Here is a 25,537-nt window from a genome sequence, read left to right on the forward strand (position 1 = left end):
AAAATTCTCACATCTGGAAAAGTGAACTTGTTTACATGCATTTACTTAGCAGTCAGTCCATCAACTCCAGTTTTTAATGAAGCATTTTTTTTCCTTTTGGCAGAACTATTTATTTCTATCAGAAACATGCATAATTTCCAGGAAGACATTCTTGCAGCCACCTGTAGATGCTTCATGAATGAGTGATCTATGTAGATACCATCGGTAAAAGGAAAAAGGATTTGAATTGTAAATTGCAGCTTACAGACTACTAAATCTCACTGCAGACCACTCCAGGCAGTATGTTGAAGACCCTAGAGATATTTCTTTAGCTGGCATTTGAAACTGGCACAAATAAATGAAATAAGGACAAGAAACTTCATTAATCATAGCTACAATATCAAGGCTAACCTAACAAAAGGATTAACAATGTACAACTGCTGAAAAAAATAAAGACATGTAAGGAAAGATTTTACTTTGATGTTCAGTATTCAGGATGGCTCACCTGAAGCAGACTTTTTCATCTCTTTTCAACTGCTTTAGGGAAACACCATCTCTCTTTGTGGGAATGGTGAGATGGGACAGCTGCCTAGACACTGATGAAGAACGTGTGAATTTTGCTAGAAGAGATGAACTGAACAGAGCTCACAGTGAGGAGACAGAGGAACCAGATGGACCCCTGAACTTTGAGCTTGATGTTTGCCACCAGGATCCAGAATACAAGTCCCCAGCTCCCCTGCCACATGGCCAGGTCAAACTGATCACCAGCTGGGAAGCAGGATGGAATGTAACAAATGCCATTCAGGTAACCTTTTACTTCCCCACTCATTACAATCATCATTTGGAAAACCTGATCATCACTTAGCCTGCTTTATTTTCCTTAACCATACCATCATTTTGCAATATTCTAAAAGGTTTCTATGAATTTATTACTAACTTATTTCAACCTTTCTACATAAGATTAGTACTCTGAAAAAATAAAGTTCCAAAGGGAAAAGATATGATAGCTAAAGTTTAAAAAATATTTAAACTAGGTGAAAATGAAAAGGTGGTGATTGCACCTGTTTTGGAGTGCAGACATTATCTTTAATAAGTCTATTTGAATTCAGTGACAAAGATGTTTGATAGAAATGTGAGGTAAACACCTAATAAAAAGAGGATAGTAAGAGCCAGACTGACGTCAGACATAAATGTACTGGCATGTAAGTTAGACTAGGTATAAATTGGAGCATGAAGCACAAGAAGTGTAATAATACTTGTCAGTGTTAAAGAAAAGAGGCAGGTTGAAAAGGCTGAAAGCATTTGGTCCCAGCATTCTGTGTGGAATTTGAATATCTTTCTGAATCCTTAAATTTAGCATTAAATGTTTCAGATTCATTTTCTCACTTTTCATGATTCATTTCCTTACATAATTCTATCATTACCACTAACTTTCTGTCTGACATGGTAAGAAGAAGGCAGTATCCACCGATACATCTAGTCCCAGTAACTGTTACTTAAACACTTTTTATGGCACTTCAATTATAGAAAAATAATCCTTCCAGTGTCACACAAGTCTGTGATTATGCCAATGAACATTTGTTTATGTATCCAGTTCATCCCTCAGCTCTGCAAAGGAGGAAAAAAAGGACATATTTCTAACCCTGCTGTATTTTCAAACATGAGCACCACCACATGAGAGCCAATGCAATAACATCTAGGGCACAGTAGCATATCATTCTCAGAAAGTGTTCAGCTGTGAATAAAAGTGTGAAGTCCTAAAATACCCCAACTACATTCTAGTAACACATTTTATCTTCAGTCTCCCTCAGCAGCATCTCGTCAGGACAAGAGTCTGGGATGAGAGCCCATTGTTGCCTCTGTGAGTTTTGCCTTTGATTTCACCGAAGCCAAGATTTCATTCTGGAAGTCAATTTTGTCAATATTTGCTGTATGACCTTTTGGCAAGTCACATTCTCTCTCACCCATTGTTTTACTTTCTGAAAAACAACAGTAATAATGCCTCTGTAAATATATCAAAGTGCCTAAAAATTCCTGAATGTCGTTATGTACACAATTACTATTAATTATTAATATTATAGCTTCCAGTTAAAAAAATAGACCAATAACACAGTGTAAAAACATTATCAAACATACAGTTGCCTATTTAAAAACAGGACAAATTTAAGCTAAATTATCCAATCAGATCAGTAACTATGGTCTTAGTCAAAACTCTCAGCATGCCGAGTGTTGCATACTGCTGTTGGATCTCATTTGGTCAAATATTTTAGAAAGCAGCATTAAAAGAGCAGTCGGCTACAGCTGTATTGAGCTTTCCTCCTAAGGCATGCTGAGGATGGCAAAGCCTGGGAGCTGCAGTTTCGTTAATAATACAACTGAAGTGTCCTAACGACGCATCGTGAAACTGCATACGTGCACATGTGAGCACATATGTGAATCTATGTACACACATGTGTGTTTTTCCTATTTCCTGATCCCTTGGCATTTGGTTTAGGAACAAGGGTAGAGAGCAGAGAAAGGGAAGGGGAAAGGCAGGAGAGGAGGAGCGAGGAGAGAATATTGAACGGGAATCTGTCAGTAAAAAATAACAGTTTGAAGAAATTTCTATGAATAGCTTTGAAGAGAAAGTCAGAGTTGTGAACAGAATGACTAAAACAATCCAAACGTTTTTGAGTGGTGCAAACAAGCCATGCTAAAAGGACAGTTGTTTTTGCCCTGCCCAGAGGAAAGGGCAGAAGTGTTTTGCATGGCAATTAGAGGTAAATATTTCAGCAGAATTCTGAAGTGTTCTGAACAGTCATTCCAGTGAATACAATTAGTCTAAAAGTGAAATTATTTCACAATCCAGATTTTTTATAGGAACGATTAAATCTTTGGTATGTGAAATTAAATAAAGGGTTTTCTTACAGTGTTTTAAATGCAAATATTTTCAAACAAACAGGTAGAGATTGTTATTTTGTTTTTAACTTCAACTGAAACAATGTGCACTTTTGGTGATGATATTGTACACGCAAATGATTGCTTCAGACATTTAAAGTTTCCAGGGAAACATGCTTCATATTCCAACACTGCACAGGCAAATGAAAACCTGTATCCTGTTAATCTAGGTAAGGACAGGGACCATAAAGCTGAGTTAATTCAAAAGGGAGAACGAACAGCATTATCTGGCAGAGTGATGCAAGTTGCATTTGTTTGTATACAGCAGTAAAAGGCCAAAACCTTTTGTACTGACTTGTACAGTAGTGAGGGGTAGATAAGCAAAGCAACAGTCATAAGGAAGAAGGTAGTTAAATTCTAATGGTACAGCATTTCACAGCAGAACCAAAGGACAATAGAGTCTATTTATTTGCCAGCCACATGTAGGAGGGTTGTTGCAAACAGTATGAAGAATGTTTGTCCAAGAAAGAGAAAGCCAAAGTGAAAGAAAAAGGCACTTCCTCTATAGTACCATGAAGGAGTACAAGACAACAAAGAATGGAGAAAAACCAAGAGAGAGAAAGGGAAGAAGTGAAATAATGGCAAGAAGTGAAATCATGTTCATCTCAGCATAACTGTAATTTACACCATTGTGAGTCTATCTCCACTTAGGTCTCAGGAGCACAAACAAGTTTAACAGTGCAAAAAAGTCAGCCACTTTACCAGGCAGCTCCAGAGTGCTTTCAGTATTATGATGCTTGTACAATCTTTAAAATACAGTGTAATATAAGTGCACGATTCTTCCCTGGATGTTTGGTAAAACATGATGTACCAAAGCATACTGAATGCACCGTTTGACTCAATGCATCTGATACCTAATGTAGCCATCTTTTGTCTCCTGTCCCCTGTTGCAGAGATTAGGTTGTGCAAAGATTAGAAATACCTATGGCAGAGGCAATTTTCTTCTTCCGTGATGAGAACACAATAGGGTGGTCGTCTACTGCGAGTGCCTCTAGGAAAAACAATAATACAATTAGTATTATTAATAATTATTAAAAATTGCATCAATGATAAGTTAGTAATTATTACTGTAGCAATCATAAATATGCTCATTATATTTATATGCTTTATATTGTACATTAGTTTAGAAAAGACACAACACTTCAATAATCACCATTTTCGAAAATGAAAGTGTATATCTGTATTTCCTTCATGGTGTGGCATTATAGATACATTTCCATATTGGGTTCCAATTTGGCTCATTTTCATTTGTGTAACTCTAAAAGATTCACTTGAGAATATCTCATAGTTAATATTTATTTTTCTATGATGTTTCCCCTGAGTTACCTGCTTTCGTCTCGCTAATACAGACTAAATCTTCAGAGTGTTTACTGAATATCAACAACTCCCAAAGACTTAAGTGGAAAACACAGTGATGCTGAGAAACAGAATTAGCAGACATGCCCCAAAAGATATAAAGGCAAACATCTTTTTAAGGTGTCTAAACACCCCTCCCATCAAGCTTTACTGACACTATATTTAAGCATTTTCTAAATATAAATATGCACATGCTTGTGTGCTTAGAAAGCTAAATGGTTTTGCCATCAGGTCATTAGATGTACCACAATACAAATCTTCTCATCCTCAACCTTAAATAATTTAGTCACATTTAACTAAATAACCACTTAGATCTTAACTGCAGTACTTGATCTTAAGTATTTATTTTCCAGACTTGAGAACAAGGGTCAATCCTTTCTGATGCCCAGAGCAGCAACTTCCTTGAATTATACATTGAAGCTAAAGTCATACTCTGAACTAAATTATAGATGTCTGAGGGGAACAAACTGCTGCAGCTCATATCAAGAGGTGGTACTGAGAATTAAAGGGAGGTGCCCAATGCTGATATCTAACCTGGGACCAGCAAGTAATTCAAGTTTCCAGATGAAGCTAGTCAAAAAATGACAGCACAAAGTAAAATTCCAAGATTGTAGGACTATTGTGGTGCGCGTAAAAATGCCAATTAATACGATTTTGGCTGAAATGCACCTGCAGTACTGGCCAAATTTGTTTTTCATAAGTTTGCAACCGCAAACCCATATAGCCACAACTGGAGATCCAAAAAAAGCCTACAGCCTGGTGAGAGCCATCTAAACTCAGATCTGTTTTTCCTATGATAGAATGTCACCATTATGCTATGCAACTGATAAAAGATGTATTTTAGGGAAGAAGACTCTGTAACTAATGTTTGTGCCATGGCTTCCTCTTTGGTTTTCTCTTGAGGGAAAAAAAGATTCCGGACATATGTCACTACTTCATATGACCTTTTATTTCAGCTCAGACCCTGCAGTAGATTTCTTTAGTTTTGTGTGCATATTCATACAGCACAGAGAAGGCTGCATACAGGATATATGTTCTCCCTATTCCCAAGCCTACTTTTTATCACAGAAGCTTTTTATCAAAAGTGTGTTATCCCACAACAATGAAATCATATCTACTTCACGGAAATCTCTTTATTTGACATGTAAGCACTGTGCAGTGGACTGATTTTGAGTTAACTAACTGCCATTCCCATAAACCTCATTAGAGAATGCACTATATCAGTCTACTTTTCCCTTGGTCAGCTGCAAACTCTAAAACTGTTATGAAGCCAGAACTCCTAAACATGGAGAGGTGGCTCATCTGAAATGGTTTCTTGTTCCAGGAAGAAATGTTTGGATTGTTCTCATGGGATTTAAGTTGCTCTTTTGTAGGTTTTGCATTTTATGTTGTTTGTCACATCATCTGGGCAACGAACAGATGGAGGGAGCATTGAATGGATTTACATCAGCATATTCTACTGTAACTATTATGGAAATGTTAGGAGCGGCAAATCAGTTTTCCATAGCCCCTCTGTGTCAGATTTGCCAGCAAGTAGGAGCTGTGATATAACATAACTACTCCACAAATTATTCCCTGGACATACAGACAGTCCCCAACATATGGACAATTGGTTCAGAAAGCACCATACTAGCTCTTGAAGCATCCCAGAAACAAGTACATAGGTTACACAAGTAATGGATCAAAGTATTGCGATTCTTGCAGCCTTCTGGATGTTAAAATGACATAATAAAGATCTTCAGAAGTTAAAGCAGTCCTTAGATTATGCTTTCCCACACCATGGGCCCAAAATTGCGTTTCCTAATACATGAGTTGCAAGACAGTTACAGGAGGTGTCTCAGTCTCCTTCATAAATGACTCAGCCTCAATAGTTTGACTATAACTGATACACAATTGTCTATAATTTATGGTGTCCATATATTTTAAGCTAATTATCATATGAGATAATTATCTCTTATTAGATGAGAGGGAGACATTCTAAAGTATAATACTCAACACAAACATGGAATTTGACATGCAACCTCAGCCTTAAATCTGAATATCTTGATTACACTGGGTGTAAGAGGCAGATATTTTAAAATATTTATTCTTAACCAATACCTTCATTTTATATCTTTAACTGATTTTTACCTGAGCTTTACTGACATAGGTGTCTAATATTACATCCTTTTGATAACAGTAGCCAGAAGCACTGCTGTGCTTAAAGAAATCTGAATAATTCTGTTCAGAACCTCAAATTATAGCCTTACATTTCACAAAAGTATTTATTTGACATTTGATTTTTAGCAATGTCAATTATCTATCATTTCCAACAACTTTAGCTGAAACTCTTCTTGGCTAGTACTTTTGAAATCTGTATATTTCAGCATCTAAATTTCAAAGCCACCATATTGTCTCGCTGGTTATTCTTAGAAGCAGTAGCTAAGCCACTGCAATGCATAGTATACTTATCCTGGGATTGATGTCCAGTTTGTCACAGTCTGGTCAGGAAAGTCTTGCAGAATTTGCAAGTGCCTGTTTCTTGTAAGCGGAGACTTCTTGTTGATTGTTCACTTGTCATATAAGTTTGAAAATCTTTTCATCTGGAAAATCTACTACTATTAATCTTTTAGAACAGTTATTTTATAGGTGTGAGGCTATAGTCCTCCCACATGAAGCTGGTATTAGTTGAAATTTTGTGCATGTAAAAGGACAAAGGAACTAGCAAGTGAGCATACAGTAGCGTGGCGGGTTAGCCTTGGCTAATAGCCATGCTCCCACCCAGCTGCTTGCTCACTCCCCCCCTCAGCTGGGCAGGGGGAAGCAAATAGAACAGGAGTGAGGGTTGAGACAAAGACAGGGAGATCACTTGGCAGTTACTGTTGTGGGCAAAGCAGACTCGACTTGGGGAAAATTAACTTTATTGCTAATTAATATATATATATATATGTTTGATTACTGCATCTGGTATAGGGAAAAAAAAAGACAAACATTAAAATAACACCCTTCCTCCCCCCTTTCCCATGCTCAACTTCGGTCCTTCATTCCTATGGTCCCTTTCCTACTCTCTGTGGCGTTTTTGGCCCTTCCTTACACACGCTTTCCCTGAGGCACCGCCATCTTGGCTGCGGGGCTCAGCTGTGCCCCACGGTGGGTCTGTTCCAGCTGGCTGGAACCGGCTGTGTCCAACACGGGGCAGCCCCGGCCGCTCCTCACAGAGGAGCCAGTGCCTGGGCATGGACACCCGATACAAGTAGTAGAGCACATTGATCTTGCTGGTACTTATCCTAACTAACTGCCGCATTCCAGTGCGAAATGGCAGTTTTGTCACAACCCCGTGTGTGTTTGAGGACAGAGAAGAGGAAAAGTGCACAGACACAGCTGAGTACTTGGGCACTGATTTTCAACTGCCTTCCTAAATCATTTGCCAGTAAAGGCTATGAACAAGGCTTTTTTAGTCAAAGGTAAACCTGGCCTCACGCTGAGGGCCCTCCCGCTTGCTTCCTCCTGCCCTTCTCCTCCTGCCCCACAGCGAGAGGGAGCTCCCCGTGGGTCTGAGGGAGTCAGAGCAGGGAATGGGCACTGAGGTCCTGGTGTGGGGTTCAGTGGCGGAGCTGGGAGAGACCAGCTCAACTCTTTTCCTTACAGTGGAAGTTTCTAGCCAGTAATAACATAAACCTTTGCATTAATTGGAATTTGCGAGTTGGTTTGGCCTGCTGCCAATTTCAGCTTGCCAACAGACACCCTTAGTGGGGACATCAGTATTTGTACTATTTTATATTTCAGTCAGCTTAAGTACAGTTACATGAATGAAGTACATCTCCACTCAAGAGCTTTAAACCCTGTCATTCTTCAAAGGCCAACTACTATCAACGGTGTTGCTGGAGCTTAATAGACAGCCTGTCAAGTGACAGAGGTGTGGTTTACATGCACATTTACATATATTTGCAAAAAGGGTGTGTCAGTTTGCATTTCTGCCATCACATATATGAAATAAATAGTCCGTATGAGTAACACTTCACAAACCTGAACATTGTGCCTCTGCCTCCCAGACCTCTTTTTTTTTCATTTCATCATTAGGAAACCTTCACACCACCCAGGAGATGGCCTGCTCCGGGGGTGTTGATGCCTAAAAAAAGCTTTTGTATTGGTAGGTAGATAACTGCAAGCACACACTCGCTACAGCACTCTATTTGTATTTTTCATTGCAAGAATTTTTCATAAGGAAAAGTATTACGTGAATTAATACACAGGGTCACGACCAGCTTCCTCTGCTCTACACTGCTGTCCATAACCAGGCACACAACAAATGCTGACAATCTCTCCTGAACGTCTGCCTTGTGCCTTCCTCCCTGAGGTCATCACCTGCAGCAGACTCAGGCACTCGAGGCTGCTACGGACACTGCTGATAGACACCACATCCTTCGCCGCCTGTGGGAGTGTGTGGCGACAACAGAATGTGTTTTCCTGAGCCGGTTCAAGTTCACATCTTATTTAGATCCCTCTGCTGCCCACATGAAATATTGGTCTGTCTGTTCAGCAGTCAGTAGAAGCAGCTAAACAGAGCTCCTTGTCTTCCATCCAGAGTCTGCCCACACCAACCTTTCTTTACCGCCTGTGAATGTCTTTGTCCTTGCTGCCATGCAGGCCTATCATCTGGCATCATCTTTCAGTCAGGCGGCTTTCTAAATCCTCACACTCTGACTATGTCCAGCTTCTGCTTATTTTTACTGTAAAACCTCACTAATACATAGTCTGATTTACCGATCCACAAGGCTAAAACTCTTATCTGAGCACTAATAATTCCTCATCTGGGTCACAGTAACACACTCTTCCCTGACCTTGCCAAGCTCGCCCTATGCACATCCACTTGGAAAGCTGATGCAGTTCCATACCCCAAGTATCCACCAGCTCTTGCAAGCACTTCTTCAACCATCAAATCAAATGTAAGCTAGTCATCTTTTCTTTAACAATCTACCATTTATCTTTCTGCATCTATTGACTCTGATTTCTGTTCTTCCAGTTACAATTACCATTGTCAATTTGTTAAATATTTAAACAAGCATTCCTATGAACTTGTATGAAGATATTTATTTACACTCTTCTGATCCTGTTAGAAATGTCCTTTTGCTGAAAATTTTGCGGTTATACGCTACACTGAAACGACCATTTACTCTCTTGACTCACAGTTTCCAGTATTGACTCGCGGTTTCCTTGACTCCCCTGTCTGCCTGTATTTGGTTCCTGTTATCTTACCCCTAGATTTCACATTCTTTGGAGAAGAGACCATCTTTTTGTACTTTGTTTGCACAGTGCCCTGCACAATGGGATTCTGATCAAGGACTTCCAGGTGCTCCAATAATGAAAACAATTTTGAAAGTAAGTCTCAAAATGTTTTCCATTTTACAGAAACTCTTTACAAAATAATGATTGTTTAAATGTGGCCTGTGATAAATCAGCTTGACATTTGATTCAATTTCCTCTCTTTTTTTTCTATACAGAATGGATTCTCCTTGCTATTGAGACCCATTGTAGGGGCTGAGCACAAGATAAATCAGCAGACGAATGTGATAAAGAGTACCTTTAGAATATTCAGCCATTAAAATGGGCATTCCATCTTAAAAATCCAGATGGTCAAGAAAGAGAATGACAAAACCGTGATATCAAAGATAAATGGATGGTAGTGTTATGAAAATTATACCCTTTGAAACAGTAAACGTGACCACACAGGATCAAGTAACAGCTGCTTGAAAGCAATGATCACTTTATTCTATGGAAGAACCCAATGCACCACGACTTGTTGCAGAACAAGGATCTCTGGCTCCCTCAGGTGAAGGGAATAGCTGATGTACTTTCCCGCTACACTAAAATCAAATTAATCTACCATGCTTTTTGGTCTCATCAATCCCTGAGAGCATTTTTAACAAGCTGAATGAAAACAGATGGTATAATTTCTCCTTTTTTTAATTCATGGCAGGTCACGTGGTATTTAAAACCACTATTATTAGGCAACTTTGAATTTTTATATCTGTTATATCTGCTTGCTTTATTGTTATGATGTTATGTTTGACAGTTACCTTTCTTAAAGATAAAGCCCAAATTAAAATAAATTAAAGCTCAAACTACCTATTATAATTATTTATCAGCCTTCTGTGGCTGAGATAATTTGTACGCTTGTGCCTCTCTATAGCGCATGCCGCTGACCAGCTATCTCTGATGGAAAATACCCTTCTTAAAAATGTTCTTTCTGTCCCTATTCTTGAAGTTGAAGTGTGTAACCTCAGTGAATTTGCTTTAAAAAAACATATTTAGACATATGACTCCTCCCAAGATAACATTCCTCCCAAGACGGCAAGAACATAGTGATAGGCAGCAGAAAGTAAAATATTTTGTCAGATAGCATTCCTTTCCTGTTTTTTATAAACTTCCTTCACTTCCATTAGCAAATTTTCAGGAGGGAGCTCATTTTTTTATAAAATAAAGAGTTAGTCTTAGGGTTCATCAAGGAATAAAGGTTGACAAGCTCAACATCTGCAGGTGTGTATGAGAATTTAATGCTGAAAGTAAAGGAGATCTGAATTATTATAATGTACTGATAGAATCAGAAATAGTAATGCTTCTGTAGCAGACTTTCCAACGGTAAAGCTTCTTCCACACAATTCGTATATGGTTAATCTACAGTTTACTTCAGTGTGTATAATTCCTGACAGCAGGAGACTCACAGAAATGGTACAAGCTCTGTCTGAATGAGCAAATGGAGCTATTTGTGAAAATAAAAAGCCCTAAACACTGATTACACACAGTACTGAAGATGATATATTGTAACCTAGTTTTAGCACAGTAAGCTGTATAAAACGTTTTGCCCCTAAAGCTAAATAAAAGAAATTGACTTCTATTTGCATCTATTCTCCCTCTTCTCCCCACACACACCATGTTTCTTGGAAGGCAATGTTTCTCTGTATTCTTGGCCAGTGGCACTAGTTTTGCCATATGTACAATAACTGTGTTCACTAAATAGCTAACAAAAAAAAATCAAATTTAATATTTACTTCTCAAAAATGTAAACATATGAGTCAAAGTGAGGAAACATTCACTTCGACTCATACACACATACTCTGCTATCCATTTCAGTTTCTCTCAGTCCATTTCTTGAATTGACACAAATAACAGCACCAGCAGATTATGTTTTGTAGGTCCCTAGAGCAAACATTTTTGGTTGTTTTATGTTATCAGTAGCAATGGTAGCTTCAGCTTTTGCCTTTACTGTACATGGGTATTTCCATTCATGATAGTTTTTTTTATTGCTCAGTTTTCCCCTCTAGAAACATGTTTAATTCAAGCTAGTTCCTCCCTGATAAACAGACTATTTTTTTCAGTTTTAAAACCTGTTCTAGTTTGATTATTTCAAACTGAATCTGGCTATTTCAGAAATTATGAACACTTCTACTGAAGCCTGAAGAAATGTAAATATGGGTATAAGAATTATATAATGCAAGATATATTATTTCTCTTTCATAAGAAAGATATTTATATTTATATTTATATTTATATTTATATTTATATTTATATTTATATTTATATTTATATTTATATTTATATTTATATTTATATTTATAAGAAGTTATCTTATTTTTTCTTTTATAATGACTGCTCAATCCCTCATTTTACTGTTTGCATCATATTTAGAAGTTGGCACTGAGTTCTATTCTATCTCACTACATTTTAAAGCCATTCTCTTGTCTCGTTGTCTGCATGATTTCTGCAACTCCAAATGACATCTCCCCAGCCATCTTCCCTTAAGGGACTTAAAAATCTTCTTCCAAGCTTTAATTGGGATCCAGAGTTTAAAATGAGTTCTTCACTCCTGCTCTTGTTGCTTTTGCTTGCCTGCTGACTTTTTTCACTTTTGCTGGCAATCCAGCTGCTCTGAGCTCTTCCTTTTGTACTTTTTATTGTTGTCATCTCAAGTTAAAAGTAAAATACCTGCACAGAACCGTAGGCTTCCCTCTGTTGCTTGGATGGGATTTCAGAGACTCTTTCCTAGCTCCTAAATTGTGAGGAGCTGCCATTCCACCCCTAAAGGTTTCCTTTCCTAATCAGAAATGATAATCAGCTGCATAATTCATACTTTCCCTCTAGCCTTCTACTTACTCCTGTCTTATGCCTATAGTTAGATATTTCTCATATCCAGTCATTTTCCCTCACAACCTCTTCTCCATCATACTCTTCTACCCCTTGTTGCTACTTCATGTGGTTCACAGCCTTATGTTCTAGTGTTCTCCAGTTTACCTAACGATGCCTTTTCCCCCCCGTCTCTGCCTCCCCTGGTGCAGTCATGTTCCCAAGTTATCCAGCTTCCTGCTCTTCCTTTGCTCTTCCCGGGCACCTCACAGTCTCATGGCCTTCGTAAAGGAATTCATCTCACTCTGTAGACAACTTAGAGAGATAGGCATCTCTGATGGAGATTCACAAATCCTAAAATAAGAAGTGCCCTACGCTGTTGGAATGAATAGTCCTCTGGTGATCCTTATTTCTATCCATCCTTTCCAGAGCTAGCAGATTTCTTTTTGCTGTATTTAGATAGATAGGTAAATTTAGGAATCCCATTCCTAATAAGTGTGCATCACAGCAAGGTAGATTTGTCATGTATGTCTTTTCTGCTACTGTGTGTACTCATTCAATAAATGTCTGTTTTAGAAAGAAAAAGTTGGGTGAGATTAATCCAATTCATAGATGTTAAGAAGCAATAATTTCCTTTGGTACCAAAGAGAGTAAAAAAAGTAGTCACTTTAGTAACTTCAGTAATAGTCACTGAGTTTTCACCTAAAATCCATTAATTTCACCTCATGAATAAATTGGGATTTTGCCGAAAAATTTGAATGTGAGAAATGGAAATTATTTAGGAGAAAGGAACAGAAACTAAATGCAGTCTTAAAATAAATTTCTCAAATATGAAATCACTACAGCTCTCAACACTGAAGTAAGAACAAAGGAGAGATCCAATAGAGCTGGGAAGTTTTCCCTGCACTGTCAGAATGGATCAGATTGAGAAAAAGAAATTAAACTCTTTTTTTAAATACACAAACTTTTACAGCCATTACTTAATGAACTTTGTTTTAATAATGAAAGAAGTATTTTTATCTCAATCCATACAGACAGTATTTGTACCTAAAAGTTAAGAATAAACCTGGGGTCTTTGTTAAAGCTCAAGAATAATCAAAGTCCCCAGTTTGTTCATCCAGAGATCCTCAGCTGTTGTTTCCAGACAACATCCTGTCTCCAAGTCTTTCCAGAGTGGCTGCAGACCAAGAAAACAACTTTAAAAAAAAAAAAAAAAAAAAGAGAGAAAAACAAAAAGACAGAAAAAACCCAAACACAGAAAAGGAATATGACTTACTTTATAACTCCAGTACTTTTGTTCATGGGCCAATAGAGATCAAGAACCACTGTGTCACAGTTTATAGAAACAGACAAACCATGAGAAATTCCTCCTCAATTATTTCATATATCAATATGAGGTATATCAATACCTCATACCATCAATACCTCTTCAAGTATTTTACATCTAGATACCTTAAAAAGACATCTTCAGCATGCATTTTATATGCCATATGCCTGGTTTCACAATGCATAACTATATTCAAAATTTATTTTTTTTTAAAAAGGAGAACTTAAATAACTTTGCTTTTATGCTGAGTACTCAGGCATGCCAGAAAACTAGTCACATTTCTTTTCTGATCTTTAGTTTTTCTCTTTGTTATTAATAATACACATTTGGGAATGTTTGTCTAATCCACTTGAAATTAGGGGAATTATTCTACTTTGTTGAATTTTAAGAATGCTGTGATCTTGTATGTCATTATAGGAGAGAGACACCTCTATTACAGGAATTCATTTGCAACCTCAGCTTTATCTGTATCTGTGCATGATGAAATATCAGCAGTAAAATCAGTTGATGCTTCTTTTATCCTAAAGGTAGAAGCCTCCCAGGGTGCCACTGAAGTTTAACTGAGGTTAAGAGAGGAAAAGCAGTAGAGATTTGTTGTCTATACCCAGCCTAATTGTAAGACAGCATCTTTTCTCACATGTTCCAGAAGAATATACTATGATACTCTGTATCAGTTTACTGATTCCTAGAGACCAAAAATCATAGTATACCACTATTTACGTCTTTCATCCAGACTATTAACTGTATTCTCTCCAGGCAGTGCTGTAAGACAAATTTCCCCTTTATATGCCAAGCTCTGGGAGTCATTATAGCTTGAGTAAGAGTCCATCTAAAACTGGTGGTTTGGTCTGTGCTGAGGAAAGAACAGGATAATATTAGCCGGGGGAGGATTCAGTCACCTTTTATTCCACATGCAGTCATGACAAATCCTATGCCAGCTTTCAGGAAATATAACCCAGCTTCCAGAAGATGTAACCTGGCTTCCTTTTCACCTCTCAGAGGTGCATAAGGTTTGTTCCAGTGCAAAGTTCTTTGTAGCATGGGTCTGGTTTTTTCCGTTTCCTCTTCAGCCTTACTTGTTAAAAGCAACAAGAACCGTGGCTTGTCCCATACAGGCAGCATTCAAGAAAAACTCCTAACAAGCCAAATGCTTTCTCCCAGCCTGAGTTTGAACTTTCTATGCACTTTAACTCTTCCTTTTGTTATGTCAGTTCACACTCGAATAAAGTTATTTGGCTTCCCACTGCTTTGCTTTGCTTCTAGTCTCCCAAAGTCCCCTGTCTGGCTCCCCTCAAGCTCTTTTGACCACATTTTCATGGAAACTCACTCACGTGTTCCTGTACTGGATGTTTTGCATACTTGCCTGCCTTCAGGTGAAAACCTGAGAATCTGTGATGAGCTATAATGTGGGAAATAGGTAAGCAGCCAGTGAGTCCATGTGGCTCGTCACTACTAACTTTCAATATAATGTTTGTTTTAGTTTTGACTGCCTTGCTTTTTTCATCTCTTTTTCCTCTCTGCTACATAACACATAATAAAAGCCCTCATTTTTTTACGAAAGCCTGCTTTCTCCTTTGGGACGAAGCAAAATAATATATTTTCTTCAAAGGTAATTTGCTTGGGAGATTTACTCTGTGTGATTCAGTGCATTCTTGCAGACAACTCTGGATTTATGCAAACTAACATTTTCCATCAAACCATGCAGAATTAAGCATCAAGCATATTATTTCAGATTTCGAACAAATATTTAAACCAATAGCAAAGCCAATTGGATCAGCTGTCACGCTCAATAGCAGCAATTCCTTTTTTGTTGAGACCTTTTCTTTCCTCTGTTCCCTTTCTTGATCTTTAGGAGATTCTTAAGACTAATCTGGCCACTAAAAGGCAAACAAAATCAGTGGCTTCTGTCAGTCAAATAGACATATACATTTTGCAGTGCAGACCATGCGACTTCCTTACTTGCTTGCCTTATCCCAGTATCTCCTGAGCAGTCTGTCTGCCTTATCATCTGCTTATGGGACCTGAAGGATTGACAGAACAACAGTTCTAAAGTTTCTCTCAATATATAAGGTGATTGCAGGCATTAATCACAGAATAAACACCTTAGCTGCTTTCCTCCCTGCAGCTAAAACAGGCTGGTATTGGCAGAGAGAAAGAATAAGAAAAATCAGGAAAAACGAGATTGCTGGGGTCTAATTCAACCATCCCTGAAGTTAAAGGAAGATTTTTCACTGGCATTAAAGGAGATGGATCTGCTGCTAAGGTCATTCAGGCCATGGACAATATTTGAAGTTTTCCACAGAACAGCTTGTAGTATTTTTTAATTCAAACTCAGCTGAGCTGTGAACAAACTGTGAAGCGAGTGGGAAAGCAGATGAATTCTTTTCCTGGTGTCTGTAGAGCAGTGCCAGAATTCTGAGTAGTCAGCTAGGGAACTGGAAATTCTTACTACTGAGAAGAAATAGGATATAACTGATATTGCAAATACATGGTGGGATGATTTACACGACTGGAATTTAAAAATTATTAGATAAAACATGTTTACAGAAAAAGAGTAGGTAAAAGAAGTGAGGGTGGCACTCTATGTTAGAGAGATGATTATCTGTGTTAGACCTATTGTCTGGAAAGAAAAATTGTATTGTTCTTGGTGACTTCAGTTTTAAAGACCTACACTGGAGGTTGTATGCAGTCTGTAGCATTAATATCATTAAAGTTTCTAAAAATGATAGATGATAATTACCTAACACAAAAAGTATTGAACCTAGCATAAGGTAATTCTATTTTGAGCCTCATTATGTTGAATAAAGATGAACAGATCAGTGGATCTAATTACATTCATTATGGGAAAACAGAGGACAGTAATATATATACTCGGTACTTCAAAAGAGTGAATTTTACAAACCTGGAGAAAATTACGAGAGATAATTGATTAGGAAGAATAAATACAGACAGCAAATTGTGAAAGCAATTTGGAAGTTGTTTAACAAGAATTTATGAGGTGTCCAGAAGCCGCATCTCATAATTAAGAACTAGTACGCCTATATGTTAAAACCCCTCCTACTTCAAGTGTGAAGTGAATGTACCAATTAAAGTTAAAAAAAAAAAAAATAGCAAAAGGGAGAAAGGAAGGGTGAGGGTAGTCTTTGTAAATTATAAATTATGAAGCGTAGCAAAGAGATGCAGGAACGCAAAGACACTAGGAAAAAATACATCTCCCAGGGATTAGGACAGTAAGAAAACAATTTTTAGGAATTAGGAAAAAAAAGGATAGGTTTAGTGTAAAAATTTGAAACAGGAATACTAATAGTGGTATAAATTAAGTATTAATGGAAATGTGTGTCTCTATATGTGACTGTGTATGTTTATCTGAAAGCACCAGGAGAAACAGCAGAAGAAAGTTAAAAGGACAGGGGTGCATTAACTGCTACAGAGCACCATATATGTGATCTCATTCAAATGGTGGGGTAGTAAAACTGACCTATAGATAAGTAAGTGTTAAGGGAATGAAGTAGAGGGCAGTATCTATAAAACACGCAGATAAGGAAAGCAACAGAACTGTGAAATTCAGGAATTTTGCCTAATATTTATGAGGGATGAGACAAAATAATGAAGCAAAAGATCCAAAACTGCATCCTCAACTAGTGAAACCTGGCAACAATTCTGAGAAAAAAAAAGTCATTGTTAATACCGGTTTTAATTGATACAGAATAAAAAGCTAGGAATATAATCAGTGTCAATCATTATGGTTTTGGAGAAAGAGTCCTTACAGTCCTTATTAAACACACTTGATATAATTCTTTGATGAGATTGTAATATAGGCAGTGAAAGATAAAGAATATATTTAGACTTTTAAAAGGAATTTTGACACATTAATACACAACATTCTGATTTAAAAATTAGTGCAACAATAGACTATATCTTAAATGGATTAACAACTACCTATGTGACAGATCCCAGAAAAGTAACTGTCAATGTGGATCTATTGTCAAAGGAACGAGTTTCTAGTAGGGTTAGGAGGTTATCTAGTAGAATAATTGGCATCTGGTCCAGTATTATTCAATGTGGTCAACAGTGATCTGGAAGAAGATACAAAATCACGATTGATCACAGTGGTGGCTGAGAAAGGAAAAAGACCATGGAAGTCAACAATCAAGTAGCTCTGTTATCATGGCATGAGATTAAGAGATTTGCTAAATTTTTTAATTTAATGCTAATAAAGTTGTATCTTCATATAAATACCACAGCAACACAGGCTTACATTTGTTCTGGAAAATGATTTCTTTTAAATGACAACAAGTGCTAAACAACATAATTAAATATTTTGTGAAAGCGTACTGAAAAGCAGGGTTCTTGAATTTATCTCCCTGCTCTTCCAAGAAGATCCATGAAGGAGGCTTTCCTGTATAGTTTCTAACCCATGTTCATGCAGGCAATCAAATACATATTTGGGAAAATAGTTAGGCTTAAATGAACTGTTCCAGTGGAGTAGCTACAGATGGTGAGAAAGGCAATCAGAGCTAATTCAGCAGTCTGGCATATTAGCATGTATTCTGCATATAGGAGAACTGTACTAACAGAATAATTTTCAGTTAAATTCTTCTTAATTTCTTGATTTATTTTTCCATCTGATTAAGTCTTAACGTGAAATCTTTTTCTCTCTTTTTTTTTTAGCATTGCTTTTTACTCCGTTTTATTTCATTGTCTTTTGGCATGTCTCAGCTCTGACCATGATTTGATCTTCTTTACTTTTTAATTACCTTTCAATCTACTTTGTTTTTCAAAGCATCATATTTCAGGTTAAAACAGCCTATGAAATGAAGCATTTTATCTGAGACTAAAAAGACTTAAAACTGAACATTAAGGAATTTTAATATTTTCTCAGAGTGCTTGACTGCTTTTTTATACATTTTTCTAAACCCGTTTTATTCCTTGGGGAGATGCTTGCCCTGAGGTGAAGTAGTGTCAAACAGTGGTACGATAGCAGAAGGCACACTTTTTGCATTCTACACTTATCCAGATATCTAGTATTTTTAAAGAAGCAGCCAGCCTTGCGGGTGTGGGAAATACTCCCATGTAGTTCAAATATTGCAATCCAGCCATTGACAAATGCAAAAATGTTTTAATGTGCAGATGTAATCTGGAAATCCTGACTGCTTGTTTTGTATTGTGGGTGGATCGGTAATTAATTTCTGGTGGTAGCAGTCATACCTGGTTGCTTCCACTTGGGGGTATTCTGACAAGGCTAATAAATAGCTTCTAGCTGAGACTGACCTTTCCGCACATGCCCTTTCTGCTCTTGTCCTTGCCATTTCTTCAAAGGCTGATCACCAGTTCAGCCCTCAGTCCTTTCTTCTTTCTAGGGCCAGCTGCCTACGGCTAAGTCTACTTTGGATGTTTGACAAGGACCTCCACCCAGGCACATGTATTCACGCACTGACAAAGAACAGTCCACTTCCATCCTCAGTCTAGGGTGAAAATACCCCAGTCTTGCAAACGCCTTGGGAGACAAGGGAAGATGCAGCCTGCCGGGCAAGCTTGGGGTCCCTCCCTATACAGGGCGGATGGAGTGATGGAAAATAACACAACCACTCAGGCTGAGCCGTGACAGAGGACTGTTTCGAAAACTCCATCTCCCCTGTACCTGTGTGAGTGCTTTTCCCCTGTGCTATTCTATTTTGTAAACAGATCACCTTAAAACAACATATTTCGAGCTAACATTGACTTAGCACTAGAACAGTTGAAAATAAAACCACTCAGACAGGAACACTTCCCAGACAGAATGCTAAAACTAAGAGCTGGGAGGCAACTTAAGAAACGGTTCCTTTTGCCGCTCATTTTTAATTGATGCCTCACAGCTAAGACCGTCTGTGCCGTAATTTGGACATGAGAACACAGGATCAGAAGACTCAATAAGAGCAAGTGCTGAGGCCAGGCTGGACCGAATGTGCATTGACAAATGGTGTAACAGGGGTTCAGGAAACGGTCCTAACAGCAAGTATTGCTTTTGGAAAGGTAAGAACAGAAGATCAAATCCAAAATGAGTTTTGAAGTCTGACAAAGGGTCTTTCATTCTTTGAGCTCTCATGGCCATCACTAACATTTTTGGATATTTTGTAGAAATTTGACAACGTGCTGATACATGAAACTTTTTTTTTTTTAATGGTAAAAACATTTCTGTCAAGGTAGGACAAGCACTGTCATTTCACTATATTCATACTTACTGTATTGGCATGTTCAGAGTTCTCCCATTTCTCTGCTAACCATGCTCTGTATTCAAAAAGCTGCAGAACCAGTTATGTCCACAATGTTTGCTTTCTATTATTAACTGAAAGCTGAAGGGCACAGAAACGGTAAGTCCCTTACACAAATCTCACCAGCTATTGTTTACAAACCCTGGGAAAAAGATGTCAAAGACATCAGCTGAAAGGAAAACTTGCAGTTTCTGTAGAAAGTTTCAATTTAGAAATTCTAAACTCATTGTATGTGGTTTGAAATTGGCAATCACTGATACATAATTTTAAGAAAGAATATACGGAGTGCAAAAATGGGTTTGTTTAATAAGGTCTGAATTCAGAAGGTGAAAAACAAAAAGACCAACAAAAAAAAACCCACCTCTATCATCCTGTGGTCTGTGTTAGGTACCAATTAAAATTATTTGATATAAGCAACAGCAAGGAGATGTTGGAGGTTAGAATTATGTTATGCTCTGATTAAACTAACAATTAAGCATGGAAAAGCAGACGCCTGTGGGGAGGACTGTAAATGGCTGTCTAATGTGATAACGTCTCTGAAAGACTTATGCTTTGGTTTAGGTTGAGGCTAGTCATATAAACGTTAACAGGCTAAATTCAGCAAGGGAGAAGCCATTGTGTGGGTAAGGCCTGTGCTGACACTTACCTGCGGTTTAATTATACAGTGACCCTGTGGGTCAGCAAATACTGTTTGAACTCCCAAATGCAAGTTAAGGGGCAAAATAATAATGCTGTGAGTACGGAACAAATGAGATAAGCTTGCTACAAACTGCAAGGAACTGAGGAAATATCATTGTTCTTATGTTAATATGGAAGATAACTCTCTGGCTTTTATCTTCCCGATTTTTTTCATAGACTTGGTTTATTTGTGATGCTTTTAAACTCAATCTGTTATGTAAATGTTATCCAAAGATCGTTTTCATATGAAAGAAAACACATTTTTTTCTTTAGGCAACTACCTAACTTGCCAGTCAGTCAAAGCCACAAGTAAAAATGGCATGGTACCAAAAGCTACTGTTACATGTGTGCTACCTGCAGTCTGGATACAGCCAGATATCTAGTCTTTTTAAGAAAGCAGACTGTTAGATGGCAGAAATGGTAGAATTTCGAACACTTCTGTGAAGTTCACATACAAGAGAAATGCTAATTACACTGCAAGCTAATTGGGTCATGAGACCTGTATTAGAATGAGCTAAGCCATTGAAGTGGGGAGATTTGAGTGACTGAAGTACCAGAAGCTGTGTAGTCGAATGTCCCAGCTCCTAAATGAAATGGCACCTGTGACTTATACAAAACCATTGCTGTAAATGAAGTCATTGAAAACAACCAAAAAAAGGTATCTAGTCAATAACTGTATTATCATATCAGTAATAATAACTGAGGTACTTCTGTTTCAGTACATAAAGGCATAGACCTTTTTAATCAAAATGTATTAGGGCATGTATTTAATATGATTCTTCCAGCTCTAATTCAGCTGAAAGCTGAAGACATCTGCATCTAGAGTAAAGCCTGGTGAAACAGGCAATGCTGCTCGTTCATATGATGGACACTCTGTTTTTCTCACTGACTTAGAGAAAAAACACTGTTCCAATTTAAGTACTTCTAATCTTTCTTCTCTGGTTGAGGCTCATTCCACAATCTGCCCGAAAAAGACTGCTATTTTGTGGCTGGAAGGAAGGGAGAATACTGTTTATACAGTGATGATTATTTAGCGTTTGAAAAATTGCTTCTCTTCAGAGCCCTCCTTATGGATCAGGCCTGGGAGTACTTGAATCACTTAGAAGTGGGGTGCTAGGTATAAATCCTACAAAGCTGAGACAAGCACCCACCTTCTTGATGAGGTCCAGCAGAGCTGGGCTCCTAGACTGCCTTCATAGAAGCTGTCTGCTGGGTATAAAACCTGAGGGAGCTGATAGAAAACACCAAAGACAGAAGCATGCCCGACACACTTGTCCTTCGCATGGCCTCATGTCCAGATCGTGGACGGAAAAGTTTGAAATTAAGATTTAGACCGTTAAACTCACCTCTTCTGCTTTGGCTCCTGGAGGCAGTCAGTGGGACTACCCACTCAGAAAGTGGGAGAAGAGTGGGTCGCCCCTTCTGCAAGGAGGCCTGTTTCTGTCGGGGATCTACGGGTTTTGCAGAGCAGATGGGGTTGCTCAGATTTGGTCAGAAATAGAGTTTAGATAGGTTTGATGCAAATCAAGTCCTTCTGTCAGGCCAGAATAGCAAACATGAGCACAAATGCTCATATTTCATCATGTCATCAGTGCTGTAAGAAATACTGAAGTAAAAATTTCTGTAGAACTAGTTAACTGTATTTTGTTTCCTCCTTACCTTTCTTCAGTCATCAAGAACAAAAACACCCGACCAGTCTGACTAATGTGCATTGCTTAATTTCAGCTTTGTAGCATAAAAAGAGAAATGTCATGGAAGCATCTTTCCTAAATTGGATCTTTTTATGAATAACTATTGTTCAAGGGTTTTGTTGGGTTTGTGCTGATGGAAATTAAACCACATAAAAGTGTTGTTTGTCCTTAAATATAGAGAAGAAAGAAGGAAAAAGACAAAGAAATACACACAGTGTTCTGTGAAACTAAAATGCCACTTTTTTTTTTTTTTTTTTTTACTGGATAAAACAAGTATAATTCTGTTCCTTTCAGAAACTGTTTAGAGAAAAGTATGTCTATATGTTTTACATGTATTTTTAAACACCTAAATAAGTTTGCACAGTCTAGAATCTCAGCTGTGAGAAGAATCACTTTAGCAGTGGACCTAACAAGAGCAAAGGCTGCGTGAGGCATACAGAAGCTGCAGAGGAAGCACAAGCAAAGTCTGATGTCACTCCAAAGCCGTTTTCTTTCCAGAGGTCTGTTAACAAGCTTTAGACTGAGAAGAATTGTCACTACTGGATCTATCTACAGTGCTGTTTTTAATTTGAATGAAACTTGTACAGATGATGCTACAGTGGCTTAATTTTGCTGATATTGAACCTGTTTCATTAATATGCATGTTGACTGAATGACTGCCTATGAACCTTCTAAAATGTGCTTCTAATCACATCAGCGTTAAATAATAACTAGGAACCTGACTCTATCATTCAGTCACATTCTCTTTTTCCTAGCTTATCACTACATGTGCGTCGATAGGAGCAGTTATTTTTGCTGATAATTTCATTTATGATAAATAAACACATTTCCTAGGATTGTTACTTACCTAGCTGAATGTAGCAGTACTTCCACCATGCAGTTAGGTGAAAGCAATGTTCAATGGAGGGCAGGTTTGGGAGTGTGGCTTCTAGTAAACATTTCGCCTCAGGGATTTTGTGCTCTCTTTTCTTTCTCTTTTTCCTTTTCAGGGAATATTTGTTCTAGGATTGCCGTACGCTCTTCTCCACAGTGGATACGGTGGCCTGTTTCTTATTATCTTGGCTGCAGCGTTATGCTGTTACACAGGCAAAATTCTAATCACTTGCCTGTATGAAGAAAATGAAGATGGACAGCTCATAAGAGTGAGAGACACATATGAAGATATTGCGAATGCCTGTTGCAAAAAGCTGTCTCCCAAACTAGGTGGCATAGTTGTCAATGTGACCCAAGTGATGGAACTGATCATGACATGTATTTTGTATCTGGTTGTTAGTGGGAACTTACTGTCACATAGTTTTCCATATGTACCAATGACTGAGAAAACTTGGTCTGTAATTGCATCTGTTACACTGCTGCCTTGTGTATTTATCAAGACTCTCAAAATTGTTTCCAAACTCAGCCAGCTTTGCTCCTTGGTCCATTTCATTATCATCCTTGTAGTGATGACTTACTGTCTCACACAAATACGTCAGTGGTCCTGGGCAAAATTCAGACTCTCCATTGATTTTGAGGACTTCTTGGTTTCTGTAGGGGTGATCATTTTCAGTTACACTTCACAAATATTTCTTCCCACACTTGAAGGTAACATGAAAAACCCAGGGGAATTTAGATGTATGCTGAATTGGACTCACTTTTTTGCCTGTGTCTTGAAAACAACCTTTGCACTGACTGCATTCTTGACCTGGGGTGAAGAGACAAAGGAAGTTATTACTGACAACCTGCCATCATTTCTTCAAACCCTAGTGAATTTGTGTCTGTTAACTAAGGCTCTTCTTTCTTACCCTTTGCCCTTTTTTGCAGCCACAGAAATTGTGCATGCATGTATTTCTAGAGGCAACCATTCCAATTACAGACCTCCACTATTTGCTCTGGGTGTAAGAGGCTCATTTCTCCTGTTGACTCTGCTGATGGCCATGTTCATACCACATTTTGCCCTGTTGATGGGTTTAACAGGCAGCGTAACAGGTGCTGCTATGACTTTTCTTCTTCCTTCTCTCTTCCATTTAAAACTTAAATGGGAAAAACTATCCTTCTTAGAGAAATGTGCAGATATCTCTGTTTTTATTTTGGGTTTCCTTTGTAGCCTTGCAGGCATAATTTGCTCAATAAAAGGGCTGCTTGACGTATTTGGAGGAGCGTAAAAAGAGTTCCTGAAAGCCAAATAAGGCTCAAATCTTATAAATGTTTTACCCTGTTAGTATATAAAAGATTTTGTCACTAGGTAAAATTAAGCATATGCTTAAATGTTTGCATGATCAGGGCTTTAACTGTAAAAGTATGTGGCTCTAAGGAAATTGGAAAATAACCTTTATAGCTAAAAAATACAAAATTACCCCTATCTGAAATGTTGAGAGGAAAAAAGGTGTTGGAGATGGTTTAGCATGAAAAGAATTTTAAACTAAACCTATGTGGTTTTGTTCATACATGATACGCACATCCTAAATTGGTTACTGCAAGTGATTCCACCAATTTAACCAGAATTTCTCACAGGGTTAGGTACTGTTCAATCTCAAAGCTATCAAATCTAGCTTACAGGATATGATAGGGTTTGAGAGAGCTATCATTGCAAATGGATGAAATATGATTTCACATTATTGGCAGAATGGAATTCAACACGTGAACAGAACAAATCAGCGAATTTTGGTTTTGATGTAAGACAAGTTCTACTCCTTGTTTTTTAAATGAGTAGGCAAAAAGAGAACTCAGTTTACAACAGCTTTGAAAGCCAGCTTTTATCATGAGTTCAAATGGGAATACAGTCAGAGTAAAATGGGCATTCTAACAGCTCACAGTCATGGCAAAGGGAATTTGTTCTGAAAGAAGCTATAGCCGATGACTGCAGCTCTTCTGCAAGTCTAATTCCTAAGATTCATGCCTCTGCAATGCAGTTATTCTATTGGTTGGATTACAAGATGTCTCACTGGTAGCATGAAAAAGTTAATATGCAGTTCGATTTCCCTCTTAGGCAGGAAATGTCTTTGATCTTTGCATTTGATCTGATGATATTAAAAGCTCAGTGAAGTAAATCAAGTTCAATAAACAGACACACAGTTAACTTCCTGTACAACTTGCTAGATCTTTAGCTTTAAAAGATATTGGCTTAATAAAAAGATCAACATTGCAATGTATTTCACATTAGTGATAAAACATTATGACAAGAAGCAATCTAATCAGAGTACTCTAATGAATACATATAATCTTATTGTAGTAAATCGATG

General features: G+C 37.8%; 1 protein-coding gene across 1 annotated transcript; it reads left to right on the forward strand.

Moving 5' to 3' along the window:
- Positions 1–547: 547 nt before the first annotated feature.
- Positions 548–24,460, forward strand: LOC309587355 (vesicular inhibitory amino acid transporter-like; the record flags this gene model as incomplete). The annotated part of the gene is made up of 2 exons (XM_082305472.1): positions 548–784; positions 23,309–24,460. The coding sequence occupies 2 exons, from the start codon at positions 548–550 to the stop codon at positions 24,458–24,460; spliced, it is 1,389 nt and encodes a 462-aa protein (XP_082161598.1).
- Positions 24,461–25,537: the final 1,077 nt, after the last annotated feature.

Source organism: Platalea leucorodia (genome assembly GCF_965183815.1).
Source record: "Platalea leucorodia genome assembly, chromosome: 3".
In the NCBI taxonomy this organism is placed as follows: Eukaryota; Metazoa; Chordata; class Aves; order Pelecaniformes; family Threskiornithidae; genus Platalea; species Platalea leucorodia.